This window comes from Pezoporus flaviventris, unplaced genomic scaffold (genome assembly GCF_033815535.1).
Source record: "Pezoporus flaviventris isolate CSIRO_AGI_PZ_B2104156 unplaced genomic scaffold, CSIRO_AGI_Pfla_v1 ptg000076l, whole genome shotgun sequence".
Taxonomy (NCBI): Eukaryota; Metazoa; Chordata; class Aves; order Psittaciformes; family Psittacidae; genus Pezoporus; species Pezoporus flaviventris.
Genome location: NW_026892624.1, coordinates 1,422,301 through 1,438,806, shown reverse-complemented (window position 1 = coordinate 1,438,806; position 16,506 = coordinate 1,422,301). Strand labels below are relative to the sequence as shown.

Sequence of the window (16,506 nt, the reverse complement as noted above, 5' to 3'; positions counted from 1 at the left end):
TACTGATACCAGATATTGATTTATTGCTATTACTGATAACCAAATTTGAGAGCTTATAATGTCAGCAAGGTAGCATGAATACAGTTCTGATCTCCAGTATTCATAGAGTAAAACATGTCCACATCTGTAGTAAGACAATAGCAGATTCTACCAAGAATCTATTGCTTCTTGTAAACATTGTATTTGTGCAGATTTTTTTTTCATACTTCTATTTCTAAATTCATAAAGGCAAGGTTAGTTAGCAGAAAATGCATCCGGTTTCACATTCGGCAATATGCTCTTCAAGGACAACCAAAAACCTAGCAGCACGTTTTCAAACAATATTACAAGTTTTTCTGAATTACCCACCCTTCAAAACTCCATCCCCCCTAAAACCAAACTAAACAACAACAAAAATCTGACACCAAAAATAAAGTGCAGTACCCAGAAAAATAAATGTCAAGAAAATAGCCGTGTTTGTTTCTTTGGGGGGAAAGTAAGAAAAAAAGGGGTGGGGGAAAGAGTACTTGGCCTCAGTCTTATGATTACTATACTGTGTCCATCATTTTAGATTCTTCTTCATCTCTTTGTATCACAGAGTTTAAACTGCAGACATCTGTGTCTATGGAACCTTGTAGATCACTTGTGTTCTGCAACAGATGAAAATTGACAGTTTAGTTATCTGTAACTGTATACAGGGAGGGAAATTTTAGCTGAAGTTTGACTTTTTGTGTTGTCCACAATAAGATGAGACAAATTTGCAATAGTAAGGAAATAATAAGCTCTGCAAGATTCATCAATCAATATTCTCTTACTGTGTCAAGAATTCTTTAAATTTGCTTGCATAGCTTGTATTTGGTCTCAGTATTTCTTGCACTTGACTGCATATTTACTTAAAATTCAGCTGTTGGATCTTACTTGGGAGGTACTGTAATCAAATTATTTCAAATAAGCACACTGATTGTGACTGCTTCCCTAATTAATTTTTGACAATCTTGTAAGTTGCTTCTTGACTCCCACCATGTGGCCAATGACAGTACTGTAACAGAAGACCTGAGTATCCTCAGTTTTCTCTCATCACATAGGAAACTTTCCTTAGGCTTGGCTTCCCTGAATGATCTCATGAACAGGATTCGTCACTTTACACTGAAAGCTCATTTCACTGCTTGTGGTAAAGACTGTGAATACAATTCTAGCATCTGATCTATTTTATGATGCAGTGTTTATTTTAAGCATGAAAATGTAAGGGCACTGAACACTCTTTTGACATTATGCTGATGCTTTCTGAATTCAGCAAGTAAAAAGAAAGCCCATATACACCTTGCATACTGGTAACACTGGACACTAACAATCCTAGAATAATCCTCTGTATATTTCAGCTTTATATTACAGCTTCTCAAGGCAGGACCTAGTCCTACTTTAATTAATTTCCAGAAATAATAAACCTACCTGTGGAAAACCTGTCAGCTGTCCTACCAGACCAGGATTGACACTGAGATCATGTACTAACATAGTTTGAAAGCCATGTGATTGTGACCATATTCTCACTCTTGTCTTGAATGCCTCAAGTTCATTTTTAAAAGCCTCAAAATAGCCTTCTCCTGTCTGCAAAGAGAAAAATTAAATATTTACACTTCAGCCAGATTTACTTTTGAGTTGAAAGCATTCACAGTGCTGAAAAAAAACCATGCAGTAATGCATGTTATACCCTTCAGGGAATAACAACTGTGAACAATTTAAGAATAATGTTAGTCAAATTTCAGGTAGATTTCCTTTTAGGACAATCTGTAGTATTTATACGTAGGAGCAAAGTAACTGACTTATCAAAGGACATGTTCTAGTAAACCTAATTTTAGCCTTTATTCAAACTCAGAAACCAGTACCCTTTAGAAGTACAGGTGCTTGTTGCAGCACTCTGGTCAAAAGTAAAGCGTAAGTTGGCTTGCACTTTAAGTGAACTCCTTTAGGTAATACTGAGACCCATCAGTCCTGGATAACGAAATACAGTCTACAGCAACTCAGTTTCAGACTTACAGCATTTCTCCTGCATGGCTCTGGATTGCTCTATTTCAGTAATGAGAAAGGAACACTAATTTGGGCCCCACTGTGAACTGCATATAAATGAGAAATTGCGACAATATATAGGTATGCTGTGAAAACATAGGTGTAATTAGTCCTTAAACTGGTCTGTGTTTTTGTCATTTAGCTATTACTTGTCCCCCTGCTGTGTCTTGCTTTCCCTCTGCGATAAGCAAAATACACTAAATTTTCAATGTCAGAATTGAAATTACACCAAAATATTTTGTCTAGGAAAGGACTGCTAACAAAACACTTTCCCATAATCCTAAGTCAGTCAATAAAATATTTAGCTTTTTATGGTTAGGAAGAAACCTTCTCTAAACCACTGGTCCCTTGTACAGCATCAGGATTTTCTTCCATCTTTACCCAAGTTGACTTACTTTGGCATTTTGGAAAAAGAGACGAAAACAACCTCTTGGATCCACATTACAGCTTCTGGCAATTTCTATAATAAATTGCATTACAACGGCTTGGTGTGCTACTTGCTCCATCAGAGCTCTTTTCTGGGAGAAAAACCAAAAAAGTTACAATTTAAAGTCATTCCCTGTGATTATATTTCTAAAATTCAGCACAATTTTCTTTGTTGCTAAACAGATGATAACTGATGCTCACAAAAGCAAGGGGACTTATATTGTGACAAAGCACTGAAGTCAAGAGAGAGTGGGAAGAACAGTTAAACAGCTAATCAAGTTGGTCAGCTTTTCATGTAGGGTGGGAGACAATTTAAGCATCTTTTTCATACCTGTTCAGCTTCTAGATGAAAACACCACAACATAAGATACCTAGACGTTTCTTCACATACAAGATACGGGTGATCAGACAAAAATCTTTGACTATCATCCCATCTGCTCAGCATTCCTAATAAGAGGAACATTGTTAAAATACTCTAAATGGATTACTGATCTAATACATCAAGGAAGTTACTTGCATTGACACCCCAGTATCTTTAATACCATTGCAGTTTACTGACCTCAGAATGACAGCATGCAGCTAAATTTGGGGGGTTTATTTATATATCTAACCAACACTTAAAGATCATTACAAGAAGGTATAATCAGACTTGGAAGACACTAACAGCAAATTTTAACAATCACGATTTCTTATATTTTAATGCATCTCTAGCATTGTTATTTTTAGTCATTTCTCATACCCACTAACAAAGTGGTGTAGTGTCTATTAATTACATCATATAGTTTAAAAAGTTTATGGATATTTACATTCAGTGATTCTAGCAAACACAAATCCTCTAACCACTTGCAAATAAGAACACAGACAGAAGTGTGTAATCTATCAAAAATGAAAGTGCTTCTAACACATTATTTCCTAGTGTTTTAGAAAATCTCAGTACAGGACCAGCTGGATCTCAAAAAACAAAGCCATAACAGTATTGGCAAGTTAACTAGAAGATTGAATTGTGATAGCACTTAAATAGCTGACCTTAAAATCAATACTCAATACTCAGATGACTTCTTAAAATTGTCCTTCATGACAATCACTGACAGTCATTACTGGCAACAGGTACCAGATGTACAGCTTTACCCGTCTATCAGTGTATAATTATAACTGGGCTAAAGATAATTCAGTGGTAATGACGTAAGCTAATCTTAATTCTAGCAAACAAATGCCTAAAGAGAAAGCAATGGCTAATATTTCTTTCGGCTGTTTTCAAGAAAGCTATTTTGCTAAAGTTCTTTATTACTTTGAAGCCAGAGCAGGACCCAGAAGCAGGGCCTATGTAGTATGGCTAGTGAAGTCCACACTGACCCTTGGCAGCAACTAGCACAGAACAAGTAACTTGAAAGAGCATTAATGCACAGCCTCTTTACACAATGGACTTACATACTTTGAATTTAGGAGGCAAGAAAAAAGAAAAGACCTTCTGTAGTAAGTTTGCTTCTGTAAAAATTTAATCTGAATTTAGGTAACAAAGTAACTGTGCCCAACTCTTAGCTAGGAAGTCTGCATAAAGCCTCTTTTCTTTCCTTCTAAAATACACAGCAGGGGAGAAGTCTTTTACTTCTGCTGTATTACACTTGGCAGTTAAGGTATTTGACACAATCATAGAATCACAGGATGGTTTGGGCTGGAAAGGACAAGGATACCTTACATAAGACCATGTCGCCCAAGGCTCTGTCCAGCCTGGCCTTGAACACTGCCAGGGATGGAGCATTCACAACTTCTTTGGGCAACCCATTCCAGTGCCTCACCACTCTCACAGCAAAGAACTTCTGCCTTATATCCAACCCAAAACTCCCCTGTTTAAGTTTGATCCCATTACCCCTAGTCCTATCACTATAGTTCCTAATGAAGAGTCCCTCTCCAGCATCCTTGTAGGCCCCCTTCAGATACAGGAAGGCTGCTATGAGGTCTCCACGCAGCCTTCTCTTCTCCAGGCTGAACAGCCCCAACTTTCTCAGCCCATCTTCATACGGGAGGTGCTCCAGTCCCCTGATCATCCTCGTGGCCCTCCTCTGGACTTGCTCCAACAGCTCCATATCCTTGTTGTGCTGAGGACACTAGAACTGCACACAATACTTCAAGTGAGGTCTCACAAGAGCAGAGTAGAGGGGCAGGATCACCTCCTTCGACCTGCTGGTCATGCTCCTTTTGATGCAGCCCAGGATACCGTTGGCTTTCTGGGCTGCACATTGCTGGGTCATGCCAACAAACACCCGCAAATCCTTCTCCGCATGGCTGTTTTGAATCACTTCTCCACCCAACCTGTAGCTGTGCCTGGGACTGCCCTGACCCAGGTGCAGGACTTTACACTTTCCATTGTTGCACTTCATGAGGCTAGCACTGGCCCACCTCTCAAGCCTGTCAAGATCCTATCACTGCTGTTTGCATATTCTTGACAGTGTTGTGCCTTGACTTGCAAGGCTTGCTAAGGCTAATACAACTAGAAACCCTTTCTTTGAAACAGTTTAAGGTTGTCAGAAGCCAAATAGCTTAGTAAAAACGAGTTTGTACAAAGAATTGAATTTTTCCAGCTCAGGCCTGTTCTTGATTGTTCTGGAATTCCAAATATGGCTACACTACACCACACTCTGAAACCAGCCTCTAGCTAAGAATGGAAAACACTTCAGAGAACCGTGAAAATTTCAGATTATTTTTTAAAATAAGTTTTGTGCTTAAGTGGGTTGAACAATTATGACAGAACTAAAGTGACACCTAGTGGATAATTAAATATAATTTTAAGAAAAGCACAATTTCGTGCACACACACCCTTAATAGACATTTACAAACATTTGTCTTTTCCATCATTACCTTGTAGCTTCATAGCTTTCAGAAAAAAACTTACTGAGACAGCTATGAACTAGCCCATGCACTGTTATAAACAACATATCTGTATGAATGTTCCTGCCTCATCCCTCTGAACAGCAGAAAAAGTTGCTAGAACTTTAGTTTTCAGGGTTGAAGTTGAAGTTCATTTGAGTATTAATTCTTTTTTAAGTTTTTACTGCTTACAGGAAGTAACAAGCTTCTAACAAACAGTTTACATCTTATTTTGCTTTGAAATTATTATATGTCCTGATAAAATAAAGCTAAACAGTCTGTTACCCAGATCTTTCATTTGTTAGCATTCATTCTGTACAATAAATAGTAGTAAACCTACACAAAATTATGCAGAAGTTTGAATTGCAAACTGCTGGAAAAAGCACACTCACCAAAGTGTCTGATCTTTTGTTCATGTTTTTGCATAAGTGTTTCAGACACATCTTCATCTTCTGATTTTCTTTTTTGATTAATAAAACTCTGAGGAAGAGAAAAATTGTACTATCACAGGAATTACAGACACACCTTTCTGTGATATACAGAAGTATTATAATACCTTATTATTTAAAGGGCTATGCTCTAGTTTTAGAGTCATGTCATACTTGAGAAGGTTTTCTTTTAAAGAGTGCATTACCTAGTAAGAGAGTGTAAAAGTCTTATTATAATCTTGAGAACTCTCAGAAACATTTGTCCTTAGACAGGAACATCCTGATCTGTCAACAATGAGAATCAAGTACACTGCAGCCTGGATGCTGCTAAATCAGTGAAATTAGGAGATACACTAGCTGTTCAAATTAAATTGTGAAATCAAAGCCATGATTCTACTAATCTGTATTACAATAATTATTAGTACAGGCAGTTTCTCATTTTAAGCATTTGGCACAATAGAAAAGCACACTGTGAAGAAACAGTTATTCAGTGCATTTAGGAACATTTACATTACACAGAATCATAGAGTGGTATAGGTTGGAAGGGGCATTTAAAGATCATGCAGTTCCATTCCTCCCAGCCATCGGCAGGGGCATCTTTGACTAGACTAAGCTACTCAAAGCCCCATCCAACCTGATGTCTATTGCTTCCAGGAATGGAGCATCCACAACTTCTCTCAGCAACCTGTTCCAGTGTCTCACCACAATATTCATAAGAAAATTCTTCCTTATATCCAACCTAAACCTATCTTCTCATCTTAAAAACATTGCCCCTTGTCCTATCACTACAGGCCATCATAAAAAAATAATCTCTTCATCTTTTTTATAAGCTCCCTTTATGTATAGAAAAGCCACAATAAGGTAAATAAGGCCTTCTTTAGCCTTCTCTTGTCCAGGCTGAACAAACCCAACTCTTTCAGCCTTTCTTCACAGGAGACGTGTTCTATCCCTCTGACCATTTTTACAGCCCTCCTCTGGATCTGCTCCAACAGGTCCATGTATTTCATACTGGGAATGCCAGAGCTGGATGCTGTACTCCAGGTGAGGTCTGACAAGAGCAGTTGAGGGAGAGAATCACCTCTCTCAAACAGCTAGCCATGCTGCTTTTGACGCAGCCCAGGGTACAGCTGGCTTTTCTGAGATGCGAGTGCACACTGCCAGCTCATATGTAATACCTAGGTGACCCACACAAGTTCTGATCTACGCTTTTGGTAGAGAAATGTCATCTGGATTTGTAATACGAGTGCAGCTTGCAGCTTCCTCCCTTTCATGAGGCAAAGTAATAAATAAACCATTTAGCCCACACTGTGGTTTTCTGCTGTGCTGGACACAGAAGACATTCTAGAATATTAGTAATAACTAGAAAGGAAAAGAAAGGATAACACTTGTTTTCATGCATGCTGATATAGGTCATACCTTATTAAATACCTCCTTACTAACAGGATCTGTGTTCCATAGATTCTGGTTTTCCCTCTGGTTTAGTGCTTCTTCTTTTCTTCTCCACTCTTCCTCTCTCCATCTCAATTCTGCAGCTTCAGTCTTTGCTTGAGCACACTCCTGATCCCAGGATTCTGAATTATGCAGTACTAAGCTACCAAGTTTTTGCTGGGCTTCTGCTAGGTTCCAAGTGCATTCTACAGAGTGCTTCACAAACTCTTTTTCTTTTTGGCAGGCCAATTCGATCCCTTGGTTGTATGTCTGTGAGGAAAATGAGGCATGCTATTTATGGAGGGAAAACTGACAGTTTATAGTCGGTATAGGAGCAGGCAGGCCTAAATCCCAAAGATAACGCACCTGGAAGGCACTTTAGATATACACCATTATATTCACAGGAGCAATGAAGCAAGGTATTTTACAGCTACATGGTTTTTATAAAAAAGCTTCTAATGCAAGCTGTCTTAACTCTGTTTAGTGCATTTGCAAAATCATGGATCATGTACTGCTATCAGTAATAGTCTCTACGCTGTAAAAATACTTTTGACACAGCTGAAACCCCATCGGCTGTCTTTGGGCTGCAATGCTAGAGAATACTGCAAGTGTGAGAATACTGTAAATACATGCTTCTGAGAAGAAAGTATCAGTTTTGCGATGTCAGATCACAATACTAAAGTAACTGCTGCTGCCTGTATTCCAACAGGGATTACTACCCAGCAGGTGGCCAACATCCACTTTTACTGTCAGTTGAAAGGGGAATTCAAGTTATCAAGTGGCTGAGGCCCAGCATGACCATATGCTCCTTTTGGTCAAATCTACTGAGGAGGTCACTGCTCATAGCTGGGAGAGAGAAGTGACCTCTTAAGCAACAGCACCTCTGTTACTTTCTGCGTTCAGGGAATTCACATTTGCGAACTTAAGAAATTATCCTCTTACATGGCATATTCTGTGCCTTCCCACCAAGGGTGGGGAAAAAAACATTCATATGCATTAGTTCCTCAGCCTTCCTGTGCTGCATTATGAAATCTGTGTTGCTGATAACCTCTGGCAGGAAGACATGAAGGACGACACAAGTTGTGAAAGCTTATTTAAAGGAAACTTTAATGCAGGTACATCAAACCTCTTGAGCCAACTTTGTCTGGGAACTGCAAGACTCTTAATAACAAGATGAAAACGTCACTGTTTGGAAAACTAACGTAATGGCAGCTTCTTGCAAGAACACGCAGGATTCCTGACAGCGTATTCATAAAACGCCAACTTGCTCTAGCCAACAGAGAAACGCACCGCCCATAGATCTGCTTTTCAGACACCGGGATGCTGGGTGAGCTTCAGCCCAGCTCATTCCACATCACTTGTCAGGGATGGGACTGTTACTCGCGGGTCGGGTTGCGCCGGACCCCGCCGCGGCTCACTGCACCTGCCGCTCCTGGCGTGCCCCGGGACAGCGCAACGGCCCCACGGGGGTGCGGACACTTCCGCACACCCCCACCCCGACACTCACCGGGCTCCGCCGTCCCCACCGCGCAGCGGAATCGGGCTGCGGTCGCGAGGCAGCCGGGGCGCACGCAGCACCGACCCGCTCCGCTCCGCGCCGGCCGGGGCGGGGGAGCAGCGCCCGCGGGGGTGCGAAACAGCGCGAGGTGCCGGGGCAGCAGGGGTTGGGGGGCATGGATGTACCTGCACTTCCGGCAGGCGCTGGCAGGAGGCGGGAGCCAGCCCCCGCTCCTTGTCCTCCTCCGACGGCGGGCCGCCGTCCCGGCAGCGCGGCAGCCACACCGCCATCCCCGCCGCTCGCCGTCCCGTGCCACCCCCGACGCTCGCACACATCATCGGAAATGAGGCAAGCGCCACTTCCGCCAGTCCGACTGAGCTGCCGAGCTCCCGCCCCCGGTGCCGTGGGGTGGGGTGGGGTCTGTGGCTGCAGTGCTTGGAGCGCCATGTTCACCAGCGTGGCGAGCTTCAGCCGTAAACCCTGCCCCTGCCCCTGCTCCGGAGCGTGTCCTGCGGGAGGCCCGCGGTGAGGCGCTCCCCTGGTCAGCATACCGTTTGTCGGGCCTCACCGTGCCGGCGGAAGGACGGCCGTGTTCCTGGAGGCTACCGCGGGGCGCTGACAGCTTACACGCGTGTGTAAATATATGTGTGTATATATGTATATATATATATGTATATATATATATATATGTGCTACATGTACTTAAAAAGGAAAGCGACGCGCCCCGCGCTGCCGAGAGGGCGGGTCCGCGCGCCGTGGCTGTTTGAGGCGCCTCGGTCGTCGTAGCAACGCGGGTTGGGAATGGCCCGTCCGGCGTCCCGCCGGGCTCCGCCGCTGAGGGGGGGGGTGGTGGTGGTGGTGCTGCAGGTGCCGGCGGTGCGGCCGCGGGCAGAGGGACGGCCGGCCCAGGCGGCGGGGCGGTGGGAGTGGGCACTTGTCAGCGTGGTTATTCCGGGACCTTGAGGTGGCGCACCGCACGACGGAGCTACACGTATGTGAACAGATGCGCGCTCGTATGTGTACTCCGCGTGTGTGCGCAACTGTGTATCATATGCTGTGTTTAAAGTATCTGTGTGTGTGCCTCTGCGGGCGGACGTTCATTTCTGATTGCTCCTGCGAAGCTCTCTGGCTTTCAGCAGCTTGGTTCTCAGCTGGGGATGGAAGTTAATGTAAAATGAGGCTGTACTTTAGCAGTGATGATGGATGCGCCTGGGAAGATGTGCCCTCCCTGCAGCTGTAGTTTCTGATCCATGGGGTATTTAGCTCTTCCTCCAAATAGGAGGCTCTGATAGGTTCCTTGGGGTGTCAGGCACAAAGTCTGCTAGAAAGGATGAACAAGGAAAGGATTAGATTAAATATGAGGTTTTTCTTGATGTGTGACGTTTATTTAATGAAGGGGATTACTGCTGTTGTGCAAATGGGCAATACTAAAATGTTGCTCATTACAGGCCTTCTTCTCACATTCAAGAAAATAAATGGTGGTTTTCACTGTCGTGGTTTAAACCCAGTCAGGCAATTCGTTCACTCACTTCCCCCCCCCCCTTCTTGCCCTCCCCCTGCTCCCGGAGGGACGAAGAGGAGAGTCAAAAAGAATGCAACTCCCACGGGTTGAGATAAGAACAGTTTAGTAACTAAGGTATAACACAAATCACTACTGCTACCACCAATGATAATAATGATAAAGGAAATAACAAGGGAAGAGAATACATCACCTCACCACCAGCCAACCGATAACTCACCCCCCAGGCCCAACCAAGCACCGACCGATACCTCCTCCAACCCTGCAGTCTCCCAGCCCTTCCGGCTAACTCCCAGTTACCTCCTGGGCATGACGTGCTGTGGTATGGAATACCTCTTTGGTCAGTTCGGGTCAGGTGTCCTGTCTCTGCTTCCTCCTGGCTTCCCCTCCTCCCTGGCAGAGCATGAGGCTCACAAAATCCTTGGCCAAACCAAAACATCGCTATCAGTTCTGTTCCAAGGCCGAAAGTCAAAACACAGCACTGCACCAGCTACCAAGAAGGAGAAACATGACTGCTACTGCTGACCCCAGGACATCACGCATTCATTTCCCTGTAGGTATCAAATGTTTCTCTTCCGTGTAATGGTAAGATCTATGGAATCAGTCTTTTTTTTTTGCAAGAGATGACAAAAAATAAAAGTCAAAAATACAAAATGAGAGAGCTCCCAATGACAGATTTTAATCTGGCACGCTTTTGAGATTATCAGTTGTAAAGACAAGGGCCTGCTGAGTCCTTTCTGAGGTAGAGTCATGAAGACTTAGACTAACGCGTGTAAGACTGGACTGAGGAGTCTCATGTTAGTGTATGGGGTTTTTTTCTTCCCAAATGTTACATGTCCTATTATGTTTCTTCCTGAGAAACGTGACATTTTTCTCAGTCTGTGCATCTCCGGTCAACACAAAGAGACAGAATGCCTCCCTCCTGTTTTCCCAATAGCAAACAATATACACTGTTCCCCTTACACCTTGCTCTGAATTGAGCCATTTGAGTGTCAGCCTCTACTACCTCCCCTTGGGTCAGTTACATGATTTTTCTCTCCTTAGGCCAGGTTGTGTTCTGATACCTAGTGTACCCCTAGGCTAACCTAGCAGGTCTGCTTTTTATTTCTTCTGTCAGCAATTCTTTAGTTTGAAGTCTGTGAGAAGTCGTGAATTGAATGACAAGGCAGTCTTTGAGAAGCCAAAATCTTATTTATTGTTTGTTGGGGGGTGTGGGAGAGAATAAAATTATTTATAACAATGGTCTGTCTATTTTCTGTTGCATCATTGAAAGTAAACTTTGCCCAGAGTTCTTTAGTCATACCTGCAGGAGCAGGTGTTGTATTAACTTAAGAAGTTTCCATTCCTCAGCTTTAATTTGGTTAACATTCCTTTGTCCTTGCTGGGTCTCATGTTTTTGTCCTTTTGGAGCAAGCTACTCCTGTAAAGTTTTAACAGAAGGTCAGCCCAGAAGCCACTGACTGCCTTATGAGTCTATATCAGGTGTCAACCACAGAGAGTTATCTTGTGCTGATATTTCCTTCCGGTGTGCTTCTACTCTAATATTAATAATACTAGAATAAAAAATGAAACTTCAGGTGGTGTCCCCCCCTGGGTTTTCTTGGCTATGCAAAAATACGCAGCTTAGAGATTTTGTTTACTTTTTATACAGTGGGATATGTTGTCCTCTTTCAACTTTATAAATTAAAAATATATTCAGAAAAAGTAAGTGTATATGAGAGGAAACAGTGCCTGCCTGTGTGCTTACTACATCAGAAGCCAGACCTTACATAGCAAAACTATTTATTTGCCTTCTTGTTGTAGTATCATAAGCTTACAAGAGTTTTTTCCTGGTGATTGTAAAGCTGGGATCCATTAGAAAGACAGTCCCTACAAGCAATGTGGCTAGAATGATGAAACTTTGAATGAAATCAAAAGTGCTGTTATTACCTTTTTTTGTACTTTTTCTTCCTTGTGCTGTAGCTTTGTCAAGAAATCACTCAATTGCATGGTTTGGTTTTAGTCCTGTTAGAAGGGAACATGTGTCCTTGCCCCTGTAAAGACACAGAACCCATCCAAATGAAGGCAATAACAGCTATTATAGCATAATATCCACTGTGAGCAGCTTAGTGTCACATTTCAGGAAGGCAATACCCTTGCTGTAGTTTCTAATCCGGGTACTTGTCTGTACCTTACAGCTTGCCTACTGTGTTGGGAGCTTAAGAAGGTAGCTTTTGTCTCTGGCTGTGCTGCCTATCCAGAGCAGTGCTGACCTTCTCCATTCACTCAGAACACAGTTGTAATGGGGTCCTGAAGGAAGAGAAAAAGTAGACCGAGTGTGGTGTAGAGCGTGTGAAGACTTTGTTAAGAGTAACCCAGGATGGTTCATCTCCCTCATCTGAATATATGCTGTTCCAAACACATCTTATCTCATTGTCATGGTAACCTGGGATAGTTCCTTCCCATCCAAGTCTGTAGAGTCCCAAGCACACTCATTACAGTAACCTTGGATAGTTCACTTCTTCCTGTCTGAATATGCAGAGTCACGGGCATGTTTTATCCTGTTTTGACAATAATTCAGGATAGTTTGCTTCCTCCCTCATCTACACCGATCTGTGCACAGGCATCAATGTAATGGCCAGCTGCAGATCTCAGAATTCAGACAACAGCACTTGCATTATATAAGCGTGTCTGCTAGTGAGCAAAACAAGAGATTGCATATATGTGATATGTTTATCACAGTGTGAGTTTTATTATCCACCCCTGCAGTGCTTTCCATTGAGCCTCACTCCCAAGCAGGGTTCCACAGCATCAGGTCTCCATTTGATTAACGATGGCTTCCAACGTGGTAATGAGATGCTTTCATTAAAGCCAGAGCTTTCGTTTGCTGAGTTTTATTCCTTGTGCCTGAGGAATCCTTACCTGCTTTTCACTTGTAGATACTTAGACCTGCTTTTACAACATAGATACTTACACCTCAATTAGTGGGACACTGGTATCATGCAGTGTGGTTACATGGCCAAATTGTATGATGTTCATTTACTGAACACTGGCTTACTGGAGGGAATTCATTTCAAAAGTAACGGTAGCTGTCTTTCAACACTATTTTATGATGACACATTTGCCAAACAAACATTGGAATATTGCAAATGTCATTTCAACCTTTTTTAATTTATTGCTGCAGGCAGCTAATTAGAATAATTAGGTGTTCCCCCAGTGAGGTGACTCTCCACTGAGAAATCAGCTGGGTCAAGATTTAGCATGTGGTGTATAAGCACATGGGTTATACATACTTTGTAAAATGTGCATTATATGTCATCTGTATAAATCTTCTGTCACAGCTTTGAACATTCTTTACACTGTAACTAGGTAATATCCCTTCAAGCCTTGCAATTATCTCCATCACCAAAATATTTCAGGGCACTTGTGGCCCTTGGAAAGTTAATGACAGCATCAAAGCTGCTCTGCTAAGCCAAATCTTCCAAAACTAATAAAAGCATGACAGGATTACCTCCCTTTTGCCCTCTTTGTTTCATATCCAGAAGATAAAGTAATCAGTTACAGAGCACTGGAGATAAAGTGAGTAAGCCGTATGCTGGAAGCAGTTACTCTCTCAGTCAAGCAGGCAAAAAAAAGCTCTGACGTTGCTGTGTTCTTTCCTGTAAACAATTATAGATCTAAATGGTTTGGGGGCTTGCTGGTTTTCTGTGAATTTGTTTGCTGTGACCCTCAAGAATGTGAACTGAAAGGTTCCCTGGTGCAGAGGAGGGCAGTATATCAAAAAGGATCTGCTGTCTTAAACATTTCCTGCATCAAATAATTGTGAATCATGCTGAGTATGTGCCATTCTTGTGCCACTCTTCCTATGCCCACTCATGTCCCAGCCACCAGCTATTACTGACAGAATCTTTATGCGTGAGAGAGGCAGCATTCTGTCAAGGACATTCATAATTTACTGAGCTTTCACTACACAGCTATTAATGAAAATTCCATGTAACAATCTGGACAGCTATTTTTTCTGTGGGTGGTTTTTTTTTTTTGTTCTTTCAGTAGTGAATGACTTTGCATTTTATGGAGAGAATACACAAGAGTTTCTGTTCCCAGAGCGCAAGCTGACTCCTGCATATCCTGATGTGCATAGATAATTAGTGACGGAAACTTCCAATTTTTTAGTAAGTTGCCTGAAGATGGTATTTTTCCATATGTGTTTGAAGAAGGAAGGAATTCAGCTACTTAGAAGTAACTTTGTGAGGACTGGAATTTGACTGTTTGAGCAGAGGGGGATGCTCATGTGCTCTTTCTTTTGAATATGGAAGTGCTGCAGAGAATGTACCTAAAGAATATGAGGTATCCTAACAATTAAACCTCTTAATCACAGACAGTAAGAATAATGTCTCTGCATAAGCAGGTTAGAAGTCCTAATAGCAAAATTTCCTGTTCAATTATGTACCTCCATCCACAGATCATGTGAAAGAGCCAGGTGCCTGAAAGATTTTGAAGGGTTTTTGTACCATTTGTATTTGAGGATGTCTACTTCCTGTGCATTTTCTTTCTCTCGTATATGGGCCTTGTTTTTTCACTCTGCCTGTTCATTCGTCTCTTGGGGGTCTTAACATTTTCATATCTTTGTAAATCCTTCCAGTGCCTGTTCTTGCTAGGGTTTATTGTTTCCTGAAGCAGCGATAGCAGCCTAAAATGATTACATTTTCATCTCTCTCACTGCATTATGGATTGTATTATGAAGAAGAAGCAACAAAATTGACTTTGAATTTTATTAATCTGAGTCCACTGCAGTTTAGAACAGCTTTGAACAGAGACTTTGAACTGCAGACTCAATTTTGCGTTGATTCCTTCAGAAAGTTCTTGTAATTACTCTACAAACTAGGAATGCCATAATTCCACATGAAAAGCTGGGGGTTGTGTGTAAATTGCAGGCATAGAAAATACTAGTCTTAAGAAAAACTTAGAAAAGTTCTACCTAACCCAAGAATACTTTCTATGTATTTAGAACAGAAACTTAGAGACATGTTCTGGTTAACCAGTGTTACATTGTATGATTCTCTAGGGCAGAGCAGGCCGGAAACCCATTTAGATTTTCTGGCGCTAAGCACAGGAGCTTGATACCCTTTGAGATGCCATGGGTTATCCTTTGTGGGCTGCTGCTGCTGCTGCAGCCTCAAAAGAACATGAGCCTCCTGTGGTCTTCCCTCCCATCTGCCTGCTTTGCATGGGAATTTGGGTACTCTTTCATGTCCAAAATGCCAGAAAAGCTACCTGCAGTTAGGCCCCGGAATCTTAACCTTCCAGCGGGAAGGTACTGCAATTCAGTCTTCCCCTGTGTCTTCACTTGTTTCCTGTTTTTACATTGGTACTGGTCCCCGTTGCAGTATGTGCCCAGACTGCATGGAGATAATGGCAATAACATCAACATTGCTTTAGAGGCCTGACAAACTTGTCTGTCTTGTGTCCTTTCAGAGGTATAGATCTTCATTTTGCAAAGGAGGGCAGGGCTGGTGGGGTGAAGCCTTTGCTCTGGGCAGGGGCAGCCAGCAGGAGAAAAGAGAAGGGGAAGAGAAAAGAGTGTCAAAGGAGAATGAAGAAACAAAGGCAGAGGTGTGGGGGAGGAGTCTTCATGGAATACACAGAGAAGCAGCGAGGACTGGAGGACGACAGGAGGCAGGAAAGCATGGCTATACAGAGAAGAGAGTGCTGAATGCAGTGAAAAACAGAATGAAGGGCAGTAATGAAGCAGGAGTGATGGATGAAAGAGAGGGCATGAGAACTCCCCTGGGAGTATCAAGCCTACAGAAATTGGCAGAAAGAAATAAGCAGCCTGGAGGGGAAAAGGCACAAAAGAAGAGTTACTTGTGTGCGTCCCTGTTTGGAAATTTGATAGGAGGGGGTGAAAGGATCATCAAGATTTTGCATGATGGTTTGAAAGGGTGTGACAAATGAAGCATTAGAAATAATGTCACTTCAGAGGGGAACCGAGACTTGACTGTTGGATCTCTTTTGGTAGGTTAAATTCCAGTTTGGATCTCAGCTGGGATAAAATCAACAAGATGGTGCAGACTCACCTCAGCACAGGCCAATCACTGGCTCGCTTCTATAAGTACTAACGTTACAGTGCTGACCTGAGAGCATCTCATGGTTACCTACCATTTCTGGCATATCAGGATTTTTGCCTATTTAGCTACTATTTAGCTACAGCTTTCTAGTCCTACCGACTATGTCATTTAACACATCTTGCAGTTGCTGGTGAGAGGCCTGTAGCTCATAGTGCCTTAATTAGCTACAAGTTAAAAGTGGTTGTAGGGGTA

The 16,506-nt window shown here is 42.5% G+C and overlaps 1 protein-coding gene across 1 annotated transcript; it reads right to left on the bottom strand.

The window, feature by feature from the left end:
• Positions 1–8,981, bottom strand: CDC37L1 (cell division cycle 37 like 1, HSP90 cochaperone). Its single transcript, XM_061473096.1, has 7 exons — positions 8,874–8,981; positions 7,179–7,460; positions 5,727–5,814; positions 2,801–2,916; positions 2,439–2,561; positions 1,429–1,584; positions 1–629 (listed from the first exon to the last, which is right to left on the bottom strand). Exons 1-7 carry the CDS (start codon positions 8,976–8,978, stop codon positions 528–530), a joined length of 972 nt encoding a protein of 323 aa, XP_061329080.1. The 5' UTR covers positions 8,979–8,981; the 3' UTR covers positions 1–527.
• Between the last annotated feature and the right edge of the window lie 7,525 nt (positions 8,982–16,506).